The sequence below is a fragment of the Falco punctatus genome (assembly GCF_963210335.1).
Source record: "Falco punctatus genome assembly, chromosome: 6".
In the NCBI taxonomy this organism is placed as follows: domain Eukaryota; kingdom Metazoa; phylum Chordata; class Aves; order Falconiformes; family Falconidae; genus Falco; species Falco punctatus.
Window position 1 is genome coordinate 23,709,808 of NC_137585.1, and position 25,543 is coordinate 23,735,350.

Below are 25,543 nucleotides of genomic sequence, written 5' to 3' on the forward strand. Positions count from 1 at the left end.
TCTGGTAGAGTGGCTCTGAGGATGCCTCAATTACACCTGAGTTCAGTTTGGCCTCTAGAAAAATTCAGCTTTAGAAGTATTATACAAGAGAGAAAATGCTATGTCTGCTGCCCCCCGGTTAGGTATGCTACCTCCAAATTGGGTGTCATTGAAGACTAAGTCTTCATTATAGTACCAGTTTCTATCTCACAACACTAAAAGGCCTTCTGATAGGCAGCAAGCATCAAACCCCCACTTTTCATAAATCATTCAAGAGCAAATGCAGAGTCCTGGAATCAAACATGAGACAGAGGGCTGATCTGCTTATAAGTCTTACATTAGGAGGATTACCATGGTCTGACATGTGCCTGCTGTCTTAAACTCTGTAAGCTACTCTATATTTTGCTATAAAAGTCCCCCCATATTTTTCTTTCTGGGGGGAAACTCTGCATTATGAGATCATACAGAGTTTCCCTATGATCTGAAATTATTAGATTAGATCATATTTAGTGAAAAAATGGGAGAACTGAAAAAAATATTGCCAGTCTTAGAGTCAAGAACAATCTTCACTGGAAAATGTAGACTATAGCCTAAACACCTTGTAAGGATTTGAAAGCCTTTTTCTCTTTCTTCTCCCAGAAACCTTACTGTAACTTAGTATGTACAACATACTTAGGCAGTGTCCCACACAGACAAAATCTAGACAGAAAAAACATCCAATCCTATCACCCCTGGGATTTCCTTGCTTCACCTACCTGCAACAATATGGCAAATTAACAGCAAACCCAAATGGACGACTTTGCCAATCCAGCATCTTTCAAACGGGCAAAAACTTCCTTGTGCATTACTCTTCTCATAGAGCCCTCAGTGGCTTTTTTACTTCTCATCTTCATTGCTGACTGTGGTGAATGTGCTGTCATGTATACACACCTGAATGGCTCAGATCTATCAGGACATTGCAAGTTAAGACAGGATACTTTCCTACATATTAACAATCTGATTAATGCCAGAGAGTTTGGGAAAAGGATGGAACAAGACTGTGATGATGAGAAAACACTGCAAAGAATATGGGGTAGAGAACATTGCTGGGACTGAGAAAGCATTGTAAGTTTTACTAGAGAAGAGTGTTTCAGGGCAAACGTGGACTAAACGTAAAAGACAGTCCAAAATCTAAAAATATCTAAATTTTTCCTTAACCTTGTCTGAAGGTGCCCAATTTTCACATGAACTCAGAGCAATCACAGACCTCAAGAGTAGCATCATTCTGAAAAATTAGTTGATCTAGTAAGTTATTTAAATACATGTAAAGGTAGTCATCTCTAGACATTCATGGATGAAAATTCTGATCTTATTTCAACTAAAAAAGATATATTCAGCCAGTTACACACCTTTGTTTCACTGATAGACATTGCACTATCATGAGGAGGATCTGGCTTAGGTTCTTTTGCTCATACCCTCCATTTCCCAGTTGCGCGACTATTGCATCTCCAGTACACCATGTAAGAACTGGTGCTAGAGATGTACCTACACTACCTTTGTGTAGAAGAATGAAGATGGGTTAATTAGCATTGATAATATACAGCTGTGGGTTGGCTTCAGGGGCAGCAGGTTGGTTGATGTAGGTAAGGTGCAGCTGTGGCTGGTTCTGTTAAGATGTTGGGCAGCCAATGAAGGGAGAGCAGCCGAGGAAGAAGCAAGAGAAGAAAGAACACACATCCTGGATGAGGTGTGATGAGGAGAAGGCAGCAGAGGGACTGGCATGAAGAGTATGCTGGTATGAGATGGTAAAAGACCTTGTTGTAGCTTGATAGTTTGGAGAGTGCTGTGACACTTTTGAGTAACTCTCTCCTGCTAGGAGACTCCAGTGAAGCTCGAACACATCACAGGCTTAGCTTTTTGTGGTTCTTTTTGAAAAGTTTTTGTTCTAGTAGAATAGTCAGGTGTCCTCTCTAGCTTGGTCTTCTGCCCACATAACTCTGGTTGATCAGCAGAGATCTCATTGAAAATACAAGTATGGAACACAACATCTACTCAAATTATATGGCTTTCAAGTTATCTAAAAGAACTTATAAATTGTTTGGCAAATATCAGATAGGCAATAACTAGTGGCAACACCACAGTTACGTGAAGACAAAATACAACATAAAGAGGATGAACAACATGTATGAGGTGGTATAATTGAGCAGCATGAATAAAGGTGATATAAATGGAATTTAATAAGTTAAATGGGCATGAGTTAGCATGTGTAGGAGTAACTGATTGCCCTTTCCAATAGTCAGGAGTGATTTTCTTTTTTAATTGGATCATGCTTCTTCATTGCCAAATTGGATGCTTCTTTTTGCCCTCCTCAAGCACAAAATGTTTAAAACAAGTCTTTAAAATATGTAATAATGTAAAATGGAGATAAAGAGTAATCAACAGAGAAGGCTTAACACAAAAGGGCTGCCTTGATTCTGTCCCTAGAAAGCTTTGCAATGCTTTACACTCCTGCCAAAGAGATACTGGGTCATAGTTTCCAAGACACTGAAGTGATTAAGTTTTGGTGTAAATGCTGATTTTGCACTTGTCTACTTATGTCCATCAAGGGAACTTTTTTCCTTCTCTCTCCTTTCTCAGACAATATATTGATCTTAATGCCATATTAAGACAGGTGCTCTACTTACAGGTGAAGTTTTGGGTTTTTTTACAAGACTGCATTGGTACACCAGCAGTAAAGTTTTTTCAGCAACTGAAATAAAGTATGCGCTACAAGACTTACATTAGTATGACAGTAACAGAATAGTTGAAGCGTTAAGTCTGGCCCGTGTATCAATGATATAAAGTGCTTATGTCTAATTTTCAAAGGTAACTTACCACTGTGAAACCTAAATCATCCATGTGCTTTTGAAAATATTCCCTATTAATTTACAAGTTAATGCCATGCTAAACAGACTGGGAGCAGACAATTTTTCCAGAAGCAATATGACTTTAAAAAGTGTTAGAAATAATAATTTAAAAAATAATTTGCTTAATTATCCATTTTAAATTTTATTTTGTTCACAAAGCAACTGTCAGCACTGGGATGAGAGCTGTGAGAAGTATCTACAATCTACTGCTCTGCCATATACCTCAAAGTCACAACAAAAACTACTCACTCCAAAAAACGTTTTCAAGAAAGCAACTCAAACTATGTTTTTTAAAAAAGAACCCAAAACCAAACCCACAACCACCCAATCAATCCCTATTGCACTTCTTGAAAATGTGTAAATACTTAATACCAATTTTTGAAGGTGTAATGGTAACCCAAAGACATTGAATTCAGTGCCTACAATTGTTTTTGTGACATGAGTAGAAGATGTCTGTCTCATCTTTTAAACAAAATGTCTATGTCCTTCCTTATGACAAGTGGTCTTGTAAATGTCCGTATAACTGCAAAGAATAAAAATATCATCTGTTCTCTTAAAGATTATGAAATATTTATGTGCCTATGACAGTCACCCAAATGTAGTCTTCAGGCTTTTTTGAACTTATGACCTCAAACCCTTTAGATTTTAGGAGGCACTAAAGTAATTTGGGGCTTGGGACAGTTCAATCCTAACAAAGATTGTCAAAGGCACCCTTGCTCATCTGCCTGTTGGTGAATCAACTTTGCTTGCAGATGAACCACTTCCTGTGCTGAACAGCCCCTTTGCTGAGATGTTTTCTGGCAAAAGATACCCAAGTCCCAGGACCTAAGGCACTTAGAGAAAAGGGATTCTCACATATGAGGCTCATGTCCTCCATTTGACCATCTGAAGCTTTCAGATACCTGTGTTGACCCTGATCTACCTATCACTGGCAGCCAATATGAAACATACAGAATTAGAAGCCACTTATGAAAGTGTTAAACCTTGAACTTTTGCTTCAGTCTCTCCATCTGCAAAACACTAGTAGTTTACTTTACAGGGCATTTCATATGTTCTTTCCTTATTTCTAATCATACTTATGTGGAAACTCTATATTCTGAAAGTGATCTTTAAATGCCCAAAGCTGATTACAAAAGATATCCTTTTTAAATTAGATTATTTCCTATGGATTAAGCCAAAGAGAAACAAAATCCACCCAAACTCCTTTTGACATCATAAAAAATTATTCCATGCTGCAAGCCAATGTCTCCACCTCAGACAACCTATTTCCTAACCCCATCCTGATGAATTTAAGATTTGCATGCAAAAATTCACCACGTGCTTCATAAATTTAGTTTGTAAGATTCATTGTGCTTTATACTTTTTTTTCCAAATAGTGGTGGTTAGATCTGGACCTCAAGCCAAGCAGCAGATGTTGGGATTTCCATGCAGAAGGTGGCTGCCAATGATCCAGAGGATCCCCTCTTACTAATGAGATGCTGCTTCCATACACTTACAGAGTCTGTTAAGTGAGAAGAAATTACAGTGCATGTTACATTCATGTAATTTTAGGACAAATCTGTGCAGGTTGCCTCCTCACAGTGGAAAAGTCTACAACATTTTGGAAGGTGAAGGAAGCAAAAGGCAATTCTTTAAGGATGGCAAAACACAGCAAGTGCAATGTTGGTAACTGACTCACTCTTGTTTATCATGTCTTGGGGACAGAACTTGAATGGAACCCAGAGCTTTGACTTCTAAACCTCTGCACTGACTTATCATGTAATAATGTAATCCTATCATGTACTATTTATGGTTGTCTGAGGCAATCTTATCTAAAAGGCCCCATGAGAAAAGTTATGCCCTAACACATAGGGATGTGATAAGATCTACCTATGCTAATCAATAGGCACTTGTGCATTTAAAAAATGCCCAGTGAAGATTGAGGCTGTATTAGCTACAGACCTCAGTAGGATTTCCAAAAGCCATGCAAGCCCCAAAGAAGGCTGTTTCAATAAGTATGTCCCTAGTCAGAGCCATAAAGACATAACAGAGAATGTCTGTGAGGTCAAGTTGATGGTTTGCTTGCTTCACACTGCACTGGCATTTCACTGTCTAGATTAAATATTTGTTAGCATGCACCAGGCTCCTTAGCTCTGTTCTGATGCAAATTAAATACTTCTCTTGATGATAAAACCCACAAATGGACTATTAGATAGTCTACACTGGGACCAAGATCATATACACATGTGGATATGAAGTGTCAGATTTGGCTCCCTCAGCTTCGTCTAGTCTTCTAAGAGCACTAGAGCCAAGAGACTTGAACAGTAGTAACAAACCTCCTTTGTCTTGGGAAACACATGTTGTTCTCCAAAACAGCAAGAACTATAAGCACAGTTAAGGTCAGCCTATGTCAGAACAACTCTCAGCATAATCAGCATCTTACCAAGAACATTCCAGTTCACAGATGTTTAAATTTCTGTACCTTACCCTTACCATACAGTGGGTACCAAACTAGAAAGTGCCAAAAGACTCATCAGAGAAGGACTAGGAAAGAACAACAAAACCTTAAGGAATTAAGTGGATGACAGTGCAGACTGAAGACCACAGACAGAATACACTTCATGAGATAAATCTGGCCAAAAGCAGAGTTGCATGGACTGAATGAAGGTATTGCATGGTACACTATTGCCTGCATGAAACAACCCACTGCAGTAATCCCCGATAGAGGTGGCATGAACAGTGGATGTTAGTTCTGAATCAGAGGGGAAGGTCTTTAGTTGGCTAATAGACAGTGTTTACTTTTCAATATTTCCTCTTGCCCACTGATGCTCAAAGTAACCCCAAGATGTGCACAAGCTGAGGCCTTGCAGACAGCTTACCAAGCATGGCTCTTTGTGAGATCAAATAGTAGTGCTGTCAATTGCCTCAGTATTTTTTCTTTTATCTGTGCTTTAGCTCCTCCCACAGAGATTCTCACCTACCATTTAAAAAGTTCCTACCCTTCAAGGCTGTGGAGAAAAGCCTGCATACATAGCTATGATATAACCTAGTGGGTCAGAAAACAAACCAAAGGAAAAGAACCTCACACCTTTTTCCTAACAAATAAATCATGGTTTTTAGGCCGGTCTCACCAAGTTTATGGTAAGTTGACTCAAGGTTTTTGAATGACTAAAGTTAGAAGTACTTTAAGATATCAAACCAGCAAGCTCGCCAAATAGAATTAAACAAAGCTCACTCCACAGCTATTCTGGAGAAGATTAACTCCTTTCCTGCTAACTACATCTCTCATTGCTATAAACACAGAAAGCAATGACAACTTTCAACTAACCCTCTCTCCAAGAGGCCAATAGGTCCCATCTATAACAAACTCTCAAGCCAAATGATATAAACCTCCCATACTGTGATGTCCATATTCCACCTCCACAACAGAATCAGTAGACTTCCAGTTACTCATACCTTCATTGTAAATAAGGAAGTGCATGTTAGACTATCAGAAGTTGCTTGAGGATTTTCTCAGAGGCATTACAAATAATTTAAGCAAGTAAGGCTAACAGACAACATGACTGTGCCATTGCCTTATGTCCTGTTGGTTCTAAATTGTTCACAGCACTCTTGATCAGAACATCACATGCAAAGAAGACAATGCAATTTTAACGAAAATGCTCCTCTCCCTCCAAAATCAACACAAATGACCATACAGCATTTCCATCAAGGTCAAATATTTATAATACCAACAATGCATTGTGAATTCAAAATTTTTAAAGGATCTTTTGCTTGAAATCATGACAACCTTGGATCTCCCACTTTCATTGTTTACAATGGTTGCACAATCAGATTGACATACCATAAATCTTCCTTCCCTCTTCAGTTCTGGTTTGGTCATCCTTTGATTAACATCACATTTACCACAAACACATTCATTTGAAAAAAGGCCTCCCACACACACCAAAAATAATCTTCACCACACTCCATCTTCAAAATTGTTACATAAATTACTCATGCCCCATGCCACACCACAGACATACACAAAAGAAAACCAATGATGTTACTTACTAGGAACTCCAGACACCAGCCGTAATGGACGTAATACTCTGAAAGCCCGCAGTGCTTTAACATCAAATCCGGCACCTTTTCCTCCTATTGAATTCCCCCCATCTGCTTTGGTTGCTTGTTCTAAAATTGCACTAAAAAGCCTGCAAAAAGAAAGAGGAAACAATCTGTAGGCAGACAGCAAGGCTTGGGCTAAACAGGAACAGAGATCATCATATCACCCAAACTATCTCACAGACCTGCAAAGAGTGTCACGCATCTCAGTCGACATTCACATATGGTGGAGGAGAGACAGACTCTTCCCATATGCAATAACCTAATGGTGATGTCTATACCATTTGCAAAACACTTGTTTCTGGAGCAGACATAAACAAGACATGCTCCTCCTTCAGCCTAATGGCTCCTTGCAGGCAGCTACAGACTACCACAGTGACCAGCCTGCCTGGCAGCATGTGGAGCTGTGCTCCCTGTCCTGTGTGCTGGGGCATGCTGGATGCTTCAAAATGGCCATTCTGGCAATACTTTGTGCCAAATTTAAAGGGTCATCAATAGCAGAGCATGTGGATCAGATTTTGAAGGGAGCCTCCAGGCTTTACCAGTCTGAACATATTCAGTAGGGGATAAACATAAAGGCAAGAAATCACAAATTTTAGGTTTTTGCTCTTTCTGCTTCCAATACTTTGCTTGTTTCATTAACCAATAATCCACCTTGGGAAAAAAATTAACATCCATAATTAATCCAATCATTAATTAGCTGTCACTCATTTTACAAGGAATTAAGATGCACTGAGGTCACTGCAGGTAGAACTTGGTGTAAAATTCAGGGATCCTTCAAGGTGCAAACTTTTAGATGAGGGAGTATCCTCAGATTATGTGTTGTATATCCATTTGTAAATCCTGTGATGCATTGGCTAGAGGAAGTGCAAAACTGTAGGAGTCTTATTATCAGAATGTTTTATTATACTAGTCTTAATGTTTTATCTTGGCTAGTAGGAGTAGCTGCTTTAAGGAGATGTCTCAGAAAGCATTTGAAAATGCAGAGCAAGGCAGAAAAGACAACCCTCTTCTGTGAAAGAGCTGAAGGCTCACCCTATGTGTTAATAAGAACTTGATTTAATAAATTAGCTTTCAGGAAGCACCTTCCTTTTTTCTGGTAAAACATTAGTACCTTTGGGGGAGGATGGATTCCTTGTGAATTTGCTAATAACATTGCTTTCAGCCTTGAAGTCATCAGCTTGAACCCAGCCAAATTCAGTAGAGGTTAAAAGCTGTTCCAGCCTAAATGTATGTTTGGTACTCTGTAGAAAATGCTTGCCTGGGAGTGGCAGAGACCCCTTGGTCTGTAGCATGCCATGAAGGCACCAGAGGTAACTTTAAAGAAGCTGCCTAAGATGGCAGAAACAGCCTAGTTGGTGTGGCCTGGATTCAGCCTGGCTAGTTTCTTTCTTAGACTTCACAGTCTGCAGTGCCTCTGTCAGGATCTCATCTATACGCCCTGACTGGCATATTCCACAGAGAGCCCCCAAATTGCATATCAAGCACAGCCTGAGCTGCCTGGTTGCTTTACAATGAGCTCCAATGCCTGCAGTCCGCGGTTAAAGCTTACTGATAGGGCCACAAACATAGGGAGCTTGCCCTGAATAGAAACAGGAGGATTCACTTACTGAAGCATCTAAACCAACACATTTCCCCAGCACTACATCCACACAAAATCGTGGATTAAGGGAGTACAAATGCGAAATCAATTTCTTAAGCAGGTTGTTTGTTGTTTTTTTTTTTTTTTTAAATTCATATAAAGAGTCTTATAAAACTTGTCAGCTGTGACTGAGGAACTCCTAACTGGATCTATTCAAAGCCTCAACTTCAAGCACTGCAGAAAGATTTAACAACTAGGTAACAAGCGTGGGAAAAACTGTGTGGGGAGGTTGGATGCTGAGTTTGTAGGTGTTGCAGACTGAGAAGCAGGATGCAGAGAAGACAAAAACAGAGCCTATGAGAAATACTGCCGTTGGCTACAGATCTCACAGAGTGAAATAAACAAGGGCTGATGCAAAGAACATGAATTATTGGAATGTATGTATTTCTTGAGCTGTGTACACAAATTATACAGTTGCAATTTTCTGCTGGTCTTCATAATAGAAACACTGTAGGTCAAATTTGTCCTAATGTACTTTCAGTAAACTAATGATTAAGCTCTAGAAATGTGCTCTATTTCTTACCCAAACATTTCTATCTTCCTAGTCAACAGAATTCCCATACTAGATGATGAGTGACATACCTATGCAACAGTCCCAGTCTTCTGGAATCCTCTGGAGAAAAACTAATTCACTGCGAAAGGTTTCTTATGCTGTTTTTCAGCTCTCTCACAACGCTGAAGACGAGACATCTCAAGGAACTCTGAGTTAGTAACTGTGCAAAACTGAGGGTCCATTCTTGTGGTCCCCATTATCACTGGCCCTGTGTTTTACCAAACAGCAATTCTTGCCAGCTGGCACTAAGAGCGCTTCTCCTGTCACCCATGCAATGAGCAAACCATTGGCTGCTCTAGAATTCTGCACTCTGAGACAAGGTACACTACTAAATTAATTCAGGAGGAGCAGAAACGCAATCAGTAGGACAGCTCACTCCACTGGAGCTAGCACCTGCCTTCCCAGTCTGATGCAGTTCCACCATAGGCCAGCTGTCCCTGTTGGTGTGCTTGAACATTGACTTCTAAACACACTGCCTTGAGGTATCCACAGTCATCTGCCTACTGTACTTCAGGAATAATTTGCAGTAATTCCTGCTACTCCTAATTTAAAAACCTAAATTTAAATCTGAATTGTATTACTCCTTCTAATTCTGCTTTAACACATTTACTCCATGTGTAATATCTCCCCCTGTACTAATCCTTCTTTCTATCAATGCTATGCAACTTTTTATTTCTCTATTTATTTCACTCTCTTTCCCTTTCATACTGGGGTCTAGACTGTGCCCAATCTGGCCTGAATCTCTGCTCCACTCTTCAAATTTATAGTACATCTTGCCAATCCTACTTCGTTGTCCCTATTGCCTCCTGAGTCAGGGCACAGGCAGATATCTATGACTCAGAGGCTACAAGTACCATATGCTTTTTTGGCTGTAACTCATTATTGACCTGGAGAGGTGGGCAGGGGGGAAGGGGGGGGAAGCCTGTTCAGAAATATCGCCAATGATAAGACACAGAAGAAAGGTAAAGGCTTCTGATGGACCGTTCTATTATCCTCTACTAAGGAAAAGCCCACAACCTATATAAAATGTGTAGCTTCTTCTATAGACTCTTTCTAGGTTTTCAGTTAATTGTTTTCCAACTGTAAAAGAGCTAGGTGGATGTTAAGCTACTGACATAAAACAGTAGAAGCCGGAGTCCTTCTACCCTATATTTACATGGGAAAATCTGCTCTTCAATGAAAACCTCTGGGAAAAGATTACAGTAGGTATGGTGGAGTGGTTCGTTCCTTGTCTTCTTAGTAGGTGATTCAGCTGAAATGCATGCTTCAAGCATGGTAGAAGAGAATGCTGTGCTAACAGAGAAATCAAAGTTTGGATGGTATAAAAATGCAAGAGGGCTAACCTCTGGGGGCACTAAAAATTTCACCACTTTTTTTTTTTTTTAAATACAGAAATCAATCTTATTTCCTTCCAGCTAGCTATCTGCCAGTCTAAATTCATGCCCTATTTTCATTTGGAAATAGTACTTTCCATTGATGAAGCACAATTAACAGCATCTCAATTTCTGAATTTCACTTGTGATATGACTACACCTAAACTAAATTTATCTGACAGACATGAATGATAAAGCAGAAAACAAATCTTTGGCTCATATGGACATGTATGTATGTATGTATGTATGTATGGACACCCTCCACCTGTCGCAGCACTCTCCAAACTACCAGCTACAACAAGGTCTTTTACCATCTCATACCAGCATACTCTTCATGCCAGTCTCTCTGCTGACTTCTCCTCCTCACCTCATCCAGGATGTATGTCCTCTCTCTTCTCCCTACTTCTTCCTCTGCTGCTCTCTCTTCATTGGCTCTCAACCACTTAACTTAACCAGCCACACCTGCATCTTATCTACATCGGCCAACCCACAGTTGTATATTATCAATGCTAATTAACCCAGCTTCATTCCACTACATCCACCTTTTTTTTTTTTTTTAACATTTACTTGTGAAGTATGACGCTAGCTTCACTGTTTTTCTTTCTTATATTTTACTGTTTCCCTTTTGACATCTGAAATCTGAAAAAGGTTTTTGCTTTGCTAGATGACCCCAACAGCAGCATGATAAGGCCGTAACAGGCTGTAACCTGCTCTACAGCTCCTCATCTCTTCCTCTGTGGGGAGGCCACACTGATTTTTGTATCACAAGAAAAGAACTTGCCAAGGGCTTCCAGAATATAAAGAGAAAACAGAGGGTTTGGTATTTCTAAGACCAAATCTCAGCAGAAAAACATAGCTGGAAGAATCCTCATAGGTATAAAGAAATAGTAAAATACAATGATGGTTTTTTGCAGTGTTTTACAGTTCACCTGGATTTGTGAGTGTGAAAGTGTTTGGGTCTGCTCTTTAGAAACTCCCCACAGGTCTTCAGAGAGACATACACTGTGACCACATCTTCCAGTCCGCTCTAAATTTCAGATCCTTTCCAAATACCTTCACTGCCTACCTTCCCAAGTAAGACTGCCTTTGGCAGAAGCTATGGGCCCTTGGAGGGTGACTGTGCTTGGCAGAAAAACCACAGCACTGCCAGGAAAGACAGATATTCTCCTAGCACAACATTGTCAAGTTAGTCTTCTCTCAAGAGAAATTTCTTCCAACAGCCTAATATTAAAGGATATCACTGTTATATCTGAAAGTTTTAATGTTTTCCAAAAAAGGAACAGTAAAATTGAAGAAAACAAGAAACAATTTGACTAATCATTAGAGTTTGTGGGTTGTGCCTCGTTAGGCAGCTTAGGGGTATGATCTCTACTCTTAACTAATAATGTTCTTATTCACAGAGCCTCTGATTGATACCCTCACACAGACATTTTTCTTCAAAGCAGCATTTAATGGTGCTGCTATAGAAGGGTCATAGGCTATTTAAAGATAAGCTAGAATCAAGCTTTAAAAGACTTAGCTGATGAATAAGCAGATCTCCCACACTGCAAGAACGATAAGCTGTTACAAGCTGACAGGTCTAAAGTCCATCCTTTCCCCAGAAAATGTAGCAGTTGTGTTCGGTGCTACCCTCTGCTGCTGCTGTGTATTCCTGTGGCCTTGTTAGAACCACTAAAATCCCTTCAGACACCAGAGAACCTATCTTCAGAAGGTAGCGGAAAGTACACAGGCACATTGTTATAAAAATTTTTGATAGAAACTGAGGCTCCCCTCTAGACTTTATGCTTGATTGTACACACGTCCATTTTCCTCTTACTCTATTGACTTGTATGTTTTAACAAAAAGGTAGCCAACTGTGCTGTATTATCTCTTCAAGATATATGTGGTAAGCAATGTATACTAGGTGGATTTTGAGACAAATGAAAGATGTAAGACCTGTCGTCTTTGTGCTCCTTTGACTTCCAACAGTACAGGAGAAGTACTTCCCACCTAGCCTTTCTATTTTTTTTGTAGCAAGGACAATTGTCGTTGGAAATGAAGATGATTCCTAAGGCACAACAAGCACAAATGGCAATTACCACAGTCGTTTTGGGACTTGATGCTTCCAGTATGAGTCCCACACTATCCTTTGCCCCACATACCAAATAAATCCCTCTGCCCAGTGCTACAGCTGTGTCCAAACCACTCAGCTTTCTCCAATAGCTCCATCAATAGGCAGAAAAACATACCTCAAGGAAATGTTGTTACCAGCACTTGTTTCTTTATCCTCTCTCTCTCTTTAAAATTTATTTTAAACCTTTTCCATGGGACTTCCCCCCTGACAAAATATTCAAATACACTGAAATTTAAACATAATGTCATTGAGGGATTTCAGATAGCCCCTAGGAAAAGAGGACAGGGCAGAAGAGGAACAGATGGTATCACCATGTAGATTTTGCAGAGGGGATGTGGAAAGAAAAAGCAGTGCACCAGCCTAGGCTGTGGCACTGTGCGAGTGATTTTAAACAGATAAACATCAAAGAAACCCATCTGGCCTTGAAGTGAAATCTGTCACTTGAGATTGTTACTATTTAACTGAGACCTTGGGGTTTTGGCCACGTTTATTATTCTCATGTAATCCCTCCCCAGTTACATTTTTTGTTCCCCATGAAGTCACTGAGAGCTGCTGGCGGCATGAGCAGATAGAAGAGCTCAGAGCTCCAGTTTCTGTCATTGGCAATGGAATTAATTTCAGTATGAATATAATCTTGCTGATTAACTGCCCTAGTAGGAAAATTGAAAAGGACTGTACTTAAACTAGATATAAAGCTGCCCTGTGATTTCTGGAGCCTCGTTCTTTTACATTCTAATGGAAGAAGAGGAGGTAATGTGTCCTTTCTTTAAAAAGTCTCTTTCTCATAAAAATGAAATGAGAATAACCACATTCACAGGACTTTTTTCTCCAATCTTTCTTCAACTCAAGCAGCAATTCCCAAGTGGGTGAGATATCTGAGGGCATTCAAAGGCAGAACCAGCTACAGAATTGGACACTGATGTCAGTGGAGGGGCTGGGGATTTTACAATTTCCAATTACTAATTTGTTGTGGGATCCTCTGGCTGCAGGAACAAAGGAGAAAGATGACTGGGTACTGCCATAAGAAGTGTTACACCCATGTGGAGGCAGAGAGGTCTTGGGACTAAGAATAGGTTCCAGCTTGTCCTCCCTCCCCCTCACTGGGAATTCTCCTTCCACCCACTTTTCCCCATGATGATGGGAAGTGGGAGGGATTGGGTAGCACACTTTACTGACATAGCTTTCCGGGTCCGCCACAAAAATGGTCAAGAGGCTAGATGGACTTTTGTATGGGGCAGAATTCATGAGGAGGTTTTGATGACTGAGAGTGTCCCTTTTGACAGCTTCCCAAGGAGCTGATGCAGGCTTTCCTTGGTAAAGAAGTGAAAAACTGCAAGTTTTTGTGGGCGATGAAACTCTTTGACAATGGAGTGGTAGGAGGATGGGACAAATTACTCAGGTGAAGAAATACTTGTTCTTTTTGTCTTCAGGGGTAGTTTATCCTTCACCTCTTCCCTTCAACAATCACAATACAAACCCCTTGCTTATCTCTTACTCTTAGGTAGAAAATGAAGAAGGAGCTTGACTTTGCTTTTATTCGAATAAATTAAATGCCAAGCTTGAAAAACACAGAGAGGAATAAGGGGATTAGAAAGGTTGCAGCTCAAAGTGGCAATTTGATCTACAATAGTAAAATTAGTCTTTAAAGAGGTTAAAATATTAAAAGGGTCAAAATGAAAAATGTTGAAATCACCAGCAGAAAAGTGCAATCAAACTGAAGGCCTTGTATCTGTTTGTATGAAAAAGTATGAAAACCTGGGATTTAAATTTTTCATCCATCTTTGAGAATGAGAAATATCAGTAAATGTTCACAAGATGGCAAGATTTATTTGTCATCCAATCCAATCTTAACTGAAGGATCCCATCTAGATATTCTTTTTTTAATATTCTCACAGATTTACAAACAAAGGGATTTTCTTCCAGTTAAGCACATTCAGGCATTTGACTTTACCCAACAGCCTTACGCTGCTTCCCCTTTTTATCCCTGTTGTAAAAAAGCAGTTTCATTTCCATGCCTTGCAAACCATTAAAAGCCTCGGAAAAGGCTAAGCAGCAAGGAATACCAGACAGAAAATGTACATCAACGGATTGCTAATCCTTAATATTTACCTCAAGGTAAATCATCGCTACACACTGAAATTAGCATGAATCAAGTTACACCTGCAGAAGACCAGCGGGTTAACTGTATTTTTAGGTTACACAGTAAAACTTGGTTAAACTTGCAAAGACTTATAGGGGTGTTAACAAAGGAGGGACAAATGGTGGTTGCAGGAGGAACATGATGTATAGCAACCTCTAACATCACCCATACGTAATGTACCAGGCATTCCCCCACCCTCAGGCTCCTAAATGTTGCCAGTATCCCCATGCGGGCAGTGCATTCAAAGACAAAATGTCAGTACTCACCCTACTACCACAATTATAAAATCTAGTAAATTCCAGCCATTGCGGAGGTAAGCGTTGGGGTGAAAGAGAAGTCCGTATGCTATTACTTTTAAAAATGCTTCCACTGTAAAAATTATGAGAAAGAGATACTCCACTCGTTCCTGGGGAAGAGAACAAGAGAGACAATGGTTAGCAAGAGTGACAAACCATGGATAAGGATGTTTTCTTCTGTCACAGTCCACCCATGCAGCCTCCAACTCACTGACTCGCCACTTGGATTCATCTAACACGCATGGCTTGCCAGAGCCCTCTTCTCCTAACCCTTGCACAGTGCAGCCAGTCTGACAGGACAGTGGCAGTAAATTTTGGTTAAGCTCTGAGATTTGCTGCCCTTGCCTTGGCAGGGACTGACCACTGCAGAGTCCTGTGTGAAGGAGGAGGGGAGATGGTCAACAGGCATGTTCGAGCACTCAGCTCTCTACAGAGTACATTGCCAAATATTGTCAGCTATCAGAATCAACTGCATCCAGTCCTCTTCTGCCTCTGAAGAGGAAACATTGCTGGATGCAATACTGCAGAGAGAGAGAAGTAAAGAGAAGGGCCCACCTGAGACTAACGCATGTGTTAAACTGTGCCGCCTTCGGGATTCCCTTTTCTGTTGCTGGGGAATAGGTAGGCTGAATATTGGTGATAAATGATTTACGGATCAGGCTGACTAATGCCAGAGGCTTTTAGTCATTCCACCAGAAATGTACATGTCCCTGTGAAATGCAGGCTGCGATTAAGCATATCCAAACAAAGTCACTTCCAGTGACAGTACAGTCTGATTCAGGACAAGCAAGCAGGCTTTTGGAGTTGGTACATAGGCTCACTGTCTCTCATCTCTGGTTTTTTAGCCCCAGTGTGGAATAAGAATAGCAGTGTTGCAGAAATGGTAGGAACGTCCACGTAAGTAGGAGGGAAACTGCAGCATTAGGTAATCACTACAAAAGTGCTGCATGGCAAGCTGAGTGGGAAAAAAACACATAAAAACTAGATGACAGCAAAAGAACACTAGATCCCTACAAAATTAAACTACAAAGTTATTAAAAGTTCACATTAAAGAAATAAAAGTCTAAGATAAATACAAATTAAAACATCCCAGGCATTCCTGGTCATATCCTTACAGGATACCCATCAAGTCTATCAGGCAGGTAACTACTTTATTTTTCTTTTCAGCTCCAAACTGCAGTTGCTCTGTTCCTATGGCCAGTTGAATGCATGTATGACACTTTCATATGACACAGCAATACAAAATGTATTCCATCAATCATTCCATTGTTTGACAGCTGCCCATTTGAACATCTTTCATTCAGCTCCAGGTAATTAACAATTCAATAGCAACCCACTGATCAAAAAAGGCAATTTCCAGTTCATCTGCATGTTTACAATAACGTATTACTTTACAAGATTGAGAATTTCCATCTGACAGTAGCAGGCACATGTTTGTGCTTTAAAATACTGTTGGTTTCCCTCAGACAATGCTTTCACAATGCCTGCAGTATTCCCCAGTGCTTAGTATGGGGAACACCTAAAAAAGAAAAAGTATCACTTTGTAGTTATGTGATCCAGTCGTAAAGCTTTTGACATGCCCACAGCACGAATTTGTCCATCATTGTCCCAAGTGGAGACAGGTCAGCACACTAAGCATTTCCTTACCCTTGAACTCAGGGAAGGAAACAACAGTATACAATACTAGTGACTACTATGTCCCCAGCTCTACAAACAGTATATGCGTTATTTTACTTAGCACAGGAACTGGCATGTAAGTGCTAACAACCAGGAGTCTGGCCATGGGCTTGGCCATGGGCTTGGCCACAGAAAAAATCTCCAAAATGGCCTGTGTGTTCCTAGAAGGGACTAACCTGGCAGCCCTCCACCTTCCACTGCTGCTGACAACTGAAGGGGTGCTCGTTGATGTACAAATCATACAAGTCAAACAGACCCAAACAATCAAGCTCTATGCGCACATTTGTCAAGTAAGATGAGCTGTCACAAAACCTCTTAAAAAACCCTCAAAACAAGGCACAAAACAGTTGTGTGCTGGGAGGTCTATGCGACACCTTTCTGGCTGCCCCGGGCCTCTCCCAGCGCGGCGCAAGGCTGGGCGCCACCCCTCAGAGGCCTGCAGCCGCCATGCCTCCCCGCCGAGGGGGCAAGGTCAGGCCTCTTCAGAGCCTGGAGAAGGGTGGAAATGGACTCTGGGGGGGAAATACCTGCCCTGAACTGAGGCGGGAGTAGGGATTGCTGTGCCTGGGATAGAGATGGTCTCACTAGGGATGAATGAATATATTTTAGGATGGAAACAAAAGGTTTCTCTCACTGCAACCCAGCCCATCGGTGGGCCTCACTCCCTGTTTCAGCCAAGGACTTCCCACAGCTGTAGGCAAGCTCCCTCCCCCGCCCCCCCCCCTTCCCCCACCCCTAGGAAGGGCCACAGCAGGTCCAAGACCACGCTCTCATTCGGACTGCCTTCTAGGTTACCCTGTGCACTCAATTCATCCATCATCCCACTCTGTAAACAGAGACATGGGCTCATGGAGAAATGCTGCACACCCTAAAAAACAGCCTTCCCCTAAAGCCTTCCGTGGCAGTCACAGCCAAGACTGGTGCCAGGGGATGCTGAGAACCCCACCCTCTTGTTTAATTAAACTCCAGGTCCAATCTGAAGGGGATTGGCAGCAAAATTGAAGAGGAAGGCCTAGAGCTGATCCTGGGCTCAGTGTTTTAACAGAAAACACTGCCCTTGAGGTCTGGGCACCCTGGGACAAATGCTGCTGCCAGCTCTGCCTGGTTCTGTGGTTCTGTGGCCACAGGGCTGTGCAGGCCTGCCTGGCCAGAACAGCCTTTTCCCACCACAAATTTCATTGAAATATCTGTACTAATGCAATCAAAAGTCCAAGAAAGCAAATACTCAAGAAAATTCTGGAACAACTTTTTTTGTTTTGGTTTGGTTTGGGCTTTTTGATTTAATATTTAATACTGCACAGAGCAGGCAGTTTTTCAACAACTAACAGGTTCCATTTGGTTCGGTTTAGGAGCTTCATACTTTTTTGACTCTAAAGATGCTTATGGGACTACAGACTCCTGTTTTGTTATTGTAATAACGCAGTTTGTTGAACCATGTAATTGAGGTAATAATATGACAAAATATTACACACACATGTGCATATACACACCCACCCACCCCTATACATATACAACTACAAGCTGTTTGAATAAATTCCTTACAATATCTGGTTGAGGTGGAAAGATCCATAAAAAATAAAATTCTCTAAAAGCCCCAGAAATGAACATAAGATACAGAATGCTGAGCAGAGGAGAGATATTTTATGATCCTCTGCACTTAAATTAATGATTTCAGGATCTAAAGCTGAAGGAAAAATACTGCCGAGATTAAACATTGCAGCTACTTCAAGACCATTTCAGTGCAGCTACTCCTGCTTAGACTCGAGCAGAATTTGAAAAGCCTGCTAATTAATTTGTGTTCCCTTTTCTCCTTATACTATAAAACTCAAGAGCCTTTATGAACACAGCGTAACTCAATAATGATGTAGCATAACTGCGTTCCCAAGAACCTGGGCTGCAGTCCCAGTTCTGATGCCACCCAGCCTGATGAACTTACCAACCTGACTCAACCACTCCTGCCTCAGGTTAGAAATGAGAGGAAGACCTGTTGTCTCAGCAACTGCAGAATGATTAATTTGCCTTTGCTAAATGGGCATCTACACTTCTGGCTGCTCATTTGAAGCTTTGCTCTCACAGGTTAGGCAGACAGGGCCCCAGTGTTTCAAGCTCCCAAGTGACATAGCACTGCAAAGTATCCATAACCTGCACTCTCTGAGAAGCCAGTTTGGTGCCATTTCCAGAGAAACCAAGCCAGACAAAAATTGGCATTTCTCTTGGAGGGAGTTCCCTGCTGATGGGGAGGGAGGGAACTGCCCACTAGCTTTGTGGGAGGGAAAGGAGACAGCAACAGCATTGCCCCTTGAAACACAAATCCAAGCCACAGCATCAAAAGAGAGGGAGCTTACTTTGGAGCTGTAAGAAAGAGGGAACAGTATCTTTTTTATTTGTGTCTTAGAGTTGGGAACCATGCTGACTGGCTGAGACACGTGAAGCATGCTGCACATGGCAGAATTACAAAGCAGGAAGTTCCTGCTTGGGAAACAGTGATGATGATGTTTTGAAAACCAGAGAGAAACCCCCAACAATATATGAGTGGAAGAAGAGGAAGGACAAAAGCTTTAGAAAACTGGCCAGTCCGGAGCATACACATGTTCTGGGACTGGCTTTACCACTGTTTTTTTGTGTTTGTTTTGTTTTGTATAGATACAGGACATGAGCGTCAGCTACTTGGGCTGATAGATTAGTTGTCACTAACATTGCCAAGAAACAAACTGTACATCATCATACTCTTAACAAAGAAACAAACATTAACTTACCGTTAAGGCTCTAAGATATATTTCCAAAAAAGGATACTGTATTAAGTATAAAATCCCTCTAATCCCATGTGCCTTCTGAAGAAGTCATAGATTTTGTTTTGTTTATAATTTTTAAACTGTACCTAATGGCATCCTGGGTTCATAAAAGGAATCTGAAAACAGGAAATGCAAGGAAATTACTGTAAGGTGCCATGAGGCTTTTCTTGTCAGGAGAGCAGTAAGTAGACCAGTGCTGTTTCTGAGAAATGGTTCTCAGAATGATTCACTTTATCTTGATCCTAGCTCTCCAAACCTCACTCACCCAGCAGCACAACTAGGTTATAATTTTCTGTGCAAGAGTTAGTCAAGGCTCAAATAACAATCAGGTTCTTGCACCTCATACACTCCATTCTAAAGAGTTTACAGTCTCAAATTCAGTCACTAAAGGTTTTCTCAGACTTTGCTGTCTCTTTCTGCTTGCACTCTTCTCAGTTTGTTACAAACCATGTTTCAAAACCTAGAGCTTATATATTTGAAGTAATGTGCAGCAAGCCCTGCACAGCTAGAACCTTTATGAAGCTGCCTGTCTGACCTTACATGACGTTACGTCAGTGTCTGAGTTATTATTCCCTAGTGCTTCCTTAAACATAAGAGAATACATTTCTTCAGTAACACAAATGCTCAGCAGTCCAAGGAAAACAGTAGTATTTTAAGGGCCTCTGTCATATAGGATGTTTTGCAGTAATAGCTCTGAAAGATACAAGTCAGAGTAGAAGCGCTCAAGGTTTTTTCCTAGTAGGGAAAATGGGCAGTAAGGAGACTAAACTGCAGTGCTGGAAAACGTGGCCCAGAAGTTTATGAAAAAAGGCTCCATGTTTTTTGATTACTAGTTATCATCACATCTGAGATATGGATATCCTTACTGTGTGAATATGATGACCTGGAGGCTGCTGTTAGCATCAGTGACTTTGACCTTCAGTGAGGAAGAGACACATGTGTGCACTTAAAAGGATTAATTCAATAAAGCAGATGTTAAGACAGGTTTGTTGACAATGAGTTACTTCTGAATGTACTCAGTTACTCAGGAAACATTTTCAGCTAAGTATGTGTGAAAATAGTACACAAACACATGAAGGAATAAAACTTAAAGGAGAGAACATGTTTGGATTTTTTTCCTTCCTTCTCCTTAAAATTAATGCCACTGCAGAAACAAGTGGCCATATCCATTTCTTTGATAAATAAAAAGGGATGATAAGAGAGCATGCTGTTGAACATAACTCTATTTGCTGTTACTGCTGATTCTAAAACATAACATTCCCCAAAAAGAATATTCCTAAAATTTGAGCAAAACAACACTGTCTGATTTTACCTGACAAGGATAAAACAAGCCCCCAAAAGGAAGTGGATGACTAGCATTCAACTAAAAACCCACCATGTTAGAAGTCAGAACAGCTTCTGAAAGGTTACATTCCAAATATGATCAGCATTGCCCTCTCTCCAACTAAAGGCAGTGTCTATATAATGTCAGGGTTTACAATGAGCAGTTAAATTCACACCAAGCACTGAAGAAATAAAACCTTTTAACTAACACCTGTGAATGGGAGATACTTTTATATACAGCTACTTTAAAGGTGTCCAACATGGGAAGAATAAACCAGAAATCTCACTAATCTGAAATAAAAAAACTATAAAAAAGAACGCAGTGCAGGCTAGCCTTCAGTACTGCCCATGATGCATTTAAAGAACTTGTAGAAGAGAAGACATTAATAGGTTTGAATGATTACAGACCTGATACACATGCCTTATATTCAAGAGTTCCTTAGTGAATCAATGAATACTTCATCCATAGCTTTCTTGTGGGGTCTAGACTAAGCTCTGTATTTTTCTTACAGCACTTTGGCAGGGATCAGCTTGAATTTATTCATGGGTTCAGTGGAATTATGTTTTGTGCCAGAGTCCAACTGTAATACAAAGCCAAGGCACAAGGGGGTCAACCCCCTGTGCTAGGCACCTTGTACAAACACACTTTCCCTTTCAGTGAGCCATATGTTCCTTATTCACTCAAACTAAAGTACAGCTATGAATGACATTACTGTTCTGATGTACTATCATGTCACTTTCATTTTTTACTAACATTAGATGGAGAAACAAGCTCCAGCTATACATAATCATGTAATTATTGGAAATCCTACATTTCAGAAGGAATTGACATACCAATATCATTTGGACCACAGTAAAAGAGGAGTATTACTTTGAAACCTTCATACTATACAAGATTCTGAGCAACTTGATTTAATTTTGAAGATAGCCCTGCTTTGAGTTGGAATTTGGACTAGACAACCCACAGAAGTCCCTTTCAACCTATATTTTTTCTAAGACTATATGCATATTTTATAATTCTAAATGCACCTCTATTCCTCAGAATAATCCAGCAAACTCACTCTTTCCTTTCCATTGCACATCAATGTTTCCCAGTGGGATGCCTCATTCTCCACAACAGACATGGTCAAGCATGTGCCTTTCTGGATTCATATAAAGGATTATGCATCCATTCAGACTTAAAATTTGGACTCCAATGCTGACTAGAAAATGTCTTACTTATGTAATATTTTTCTATATGGTCTCTGTCTAGCAGTAGCAGAAATCTCTTGGGTGTTGTTTCTCAAGTTTTCTTCTTTTTTGGACTGAAACAGAACAATAGGATCCTGCCTATATATGAATTAAACCCAGAGAATGTGTTCCTTATGGGCTCAGTTTTTCTTTGGCATGACCAAGAATTGAAGCCATTCAGACAGGCCATGTATAAATATTCCAAACTGAACAGCTCTGGAGGCAAAGAATGTCATACCTTAGTTTCTTTTGTTTTGGTCCACTACTCTGATTAAACTGAAATGAACTGTTACTTTATATTCTGATCAGACCAACAAGAGATTACTCTTCTAGGAAGAAGCAACATTAGGGAAGGCAGCATAAGGCTTATGACCTAGAGTACCTCATTTAGGATCTCTGGATAGAAATTAAAAGCTGGCTAGGTGTTGTGGGTTTCCCATGATTAGGAATTAAATTCACCCCAGAAGAAAGCTTTTACTAGTTTCCTTTATGCAGTTTCAAAGGCAGTGAGGCAGTCCAGTGTCTTCTCGCAAAGTCAATACAGCCATTTGAAACATCGCATTGTCCATCTACCAGCTGCTGATTAAGGACAGGGTACCAGAAGAATCCATTTAAATCAGAGCAGCCCCAGTATGACAGCTGTATCTAACAGGTCATCATAAGGCATATCATGTCTCATCCAGCTCCCAAAATGACCCAAATAAGTTAGAAATTGGTTACTCACCATGCTCAGGTGTTTGAACTTGATCATGTATGCAATGAGATATACAAGCCTATTAACCATAAAATATTTCAGTGCTCCATTTTATTATTTTTTGTTATTATTAATAATAAAAAACCAGTCCTCTCTATCACAACCTAACCTTTCTATGCTCAAAACCATGTTAGTGTTAAATATTGAGCATTTTGTTGCCAGACAGAACAGTAAATATATATGCCACTTTAGGAGGAATTCTAAAAAAACGACCTAATTAAATATTGACTCATTAGGACAGTTTCTAAAAGGTCTTCTTTACAGCCCATCATCTAAGCAGCATACACAAGCACGCTTGTTTTTGGAAACAAGCTACATGACCTCAGCAATAACCGTTCTAATCATTTTTTTGTTTTGCACCATCTACAAGCTGGTTCCTAAAGTCACAGGTCTGCAGTTGTTCTCATTATATTGTTTTAATCTGATCATCATTACACAATCAGTGCTTTCAGTGCATTATTTTTCAACAACTCTATAAACTTCTTAGTGGTAGGAAAAAAGCTTTACAGAGGCAAATCCCAAGTGTCTGACTGCTGAAAAGAAGTGACCCTGTCCCCATGAGATTTATTAATTTCAAGTCAATCACATGATTTCAGGAGCTGATGACTTTTTAACTGCTTGGAGTCAACATTAGGACAACTGTAGTTTGTCTGCCTTGTAAACTTAGGCTGTTGTCATATGGACAAACACACTGAGGAATGTTCATGCTCATATTCAGCCATCTTCTCTAAGAAATCACCAAGAATTGGGCCCCAAAATGAAGGACTGAATTTCCAGCAGAGCTCAACATGAGGATAGTGAGTTCCTTTGGAAGTATACCCATAACAAGACTTTCTGTGTGCCAATGGTTTTTACAATGCCCTCATGAATAAAGGGTGTGGAGGAGTTACATTCCATACACTTAATTTAATGAAGCGTCTTTTCTCTCAGAAAGCATTTTTTATTTTTTTTTTAAATGATCTGATCCTACAAGGTTTTGAGTAATTCTAGTACATGCCAGGTTAGACTAAAATACACTCTGAATCAGGGAGAATTTTTCTACTAATTTTAACATGGAAAGTATTATCTTCTCAACTAGGTAAGTCAGTAATTGTCTCCAGGCTGAATTCCCTGTTTCTCTTCATCCTCTTTATAACTTCTCAGGCAACACTAAAGAATTAGAAACCTTTCCTAAACTGCCTTGCAGGAGGAACCCCAATTTGAAGGGGGCACCACCACATACTGAGGTGACAGAATGACTGGTATTGTCTCTCTTGCGCAAGCCCTTGGCACAGGGCATGGTTTATAGAAAAGAAAAGGACTAGCAGGAGAAAGAAGCGAACAGCCAAAGAAAGTATTTGGGGAGCTAGCATGAGATCAGATGTCAGCAAACATTGGCTCCTTGACAAACCATAGTTAAATCCAGCACAATTTAGGCCCTCTGTGAATTACTCTCAACTACTGAGCTAAAAACTGGAGAGCCACAAGAGAACCCCTGTGGAAATCTGGCCCTGAACCTTTGTTTAACAGGCCACTGAGCACAGACTTTTCTCTGACCGGCCACCCAGAAGAGCTCATCAAATCCCACTTTTAAAACATTTCTGTCAAATGCATTTTAATCCAATCGCTCTCGTGCATTTTATGATGCTCTAATTTATGTTTTTAATCTACTACAATTCTTTTAAAATTGTTTGTGCAGTGCAGTGATGCCTGACAGGGAATGCTTTATAAATAAATTGAATTTATGACTATTTATAACCTCTCCTTCTTGAAACTTCTAAGCAAATAAATTGGTCCCACAGTTCAATGTTCTAGGGTTGCGGTCTCTCTGTACACATTCATACAAACACAATATATACACATACATGAGAGAAAGAGAGAGCCATAGCGTGTGTACGTGTGTGTGACCTTTTCTTTCCATGAGTAACTTAAGGGCATATTTAACATTCTGTTCACACTGCTCATGGCAGACACGAAAAACACAACTGAAGGGAACGGAAAATGGAAAGTCCTTGCAGCTTCTCCATCACAGCCTCTATCTTTCCTTTTGTGGGGCAAAGGTTTCCAGTTTTTGTTTACTACCCCTGAGTAAGTTTCTGTTCCTTTGCTTGCTGCTTGAATGGACAGGGCACATGAAATGAGGCAGCTATAAGGACCTTTGACAACCAGCACATAAAACTCATTTTATTTCCTTAATGGAAGTCTAATTGGTAATTAAAAACATGACTGTGACCTGTGCAGTACCCAGAGAATAGAAATGGACTTCATTGTAAACAGATCAAGCTCACAAGGCTGCAGCTCTGCAGAGTAGGAAGATTTCTTCTGGGCAAGAAGTGAAAGAAATGCTCTAGTTTTTAACAGGTTTTGCTAATTTAAGCTAACCAAAAAATCCCCCCCAAACAACTGATATTCTTTGCCAGTTCTGTCCCTTGGTTGACTCCCACCAGCCACTGTGCCGACATTCACTGCAGTGGCTTCTATGTTGAAACAGACCCAGGGACAAGAAGCTGGAAAATGGAATTTGGTTTCTTGTGCCCCCACTTCTCTGTCAGACTGGGGCACGTATTTTCATTTCTTGTAAGATAAGCATGTGTTTTACCCTCATAGGTGTGCGTATTGCAGGGGTAATATGCAAAGTAGAGGCAAACTAATAATCTTCCCAAATGCCACCACCTTCTATCCGGTTAGTCTGGGTCTAGGTGTCAACTTGGTGCAAACTCAGCC

General features: G+C 40.4%; 1 protein-coding gene across 14 annotated transcripts in view; it reads right to left on the reverse strand.

Moving 5' to 3' along the window:
• Positions 1 to 25,543, reverse strand: part of CACNA1C (calcium voltage-gated channel subunit alpha1 C) — a 468,525-nt gene that overhangs the window by 189,135 nt on the left and 253,847 nt on the right. For all 14 annotated transcript variants that reach the window (XM_080391534.1, XM_080391539.1, XM_080391535.1 and 11 more), the window contains exons 4-5: positions 15,035 to 15,174; positions 6,897 to 7,036 (exon numbers count right to left, since the gene is read on the reverse strand). In XM_080391534.1, coding sequence (XP_080247660.1) covers positions 6,897 to 7,036; positions 15,035 to 15,174 — 280 coding nt within the window. The remainder of the gene's footprint in view (positions 1 to 6,896; positions 7,037 to 15,034; positions 15,175 to 25,543) is intronic.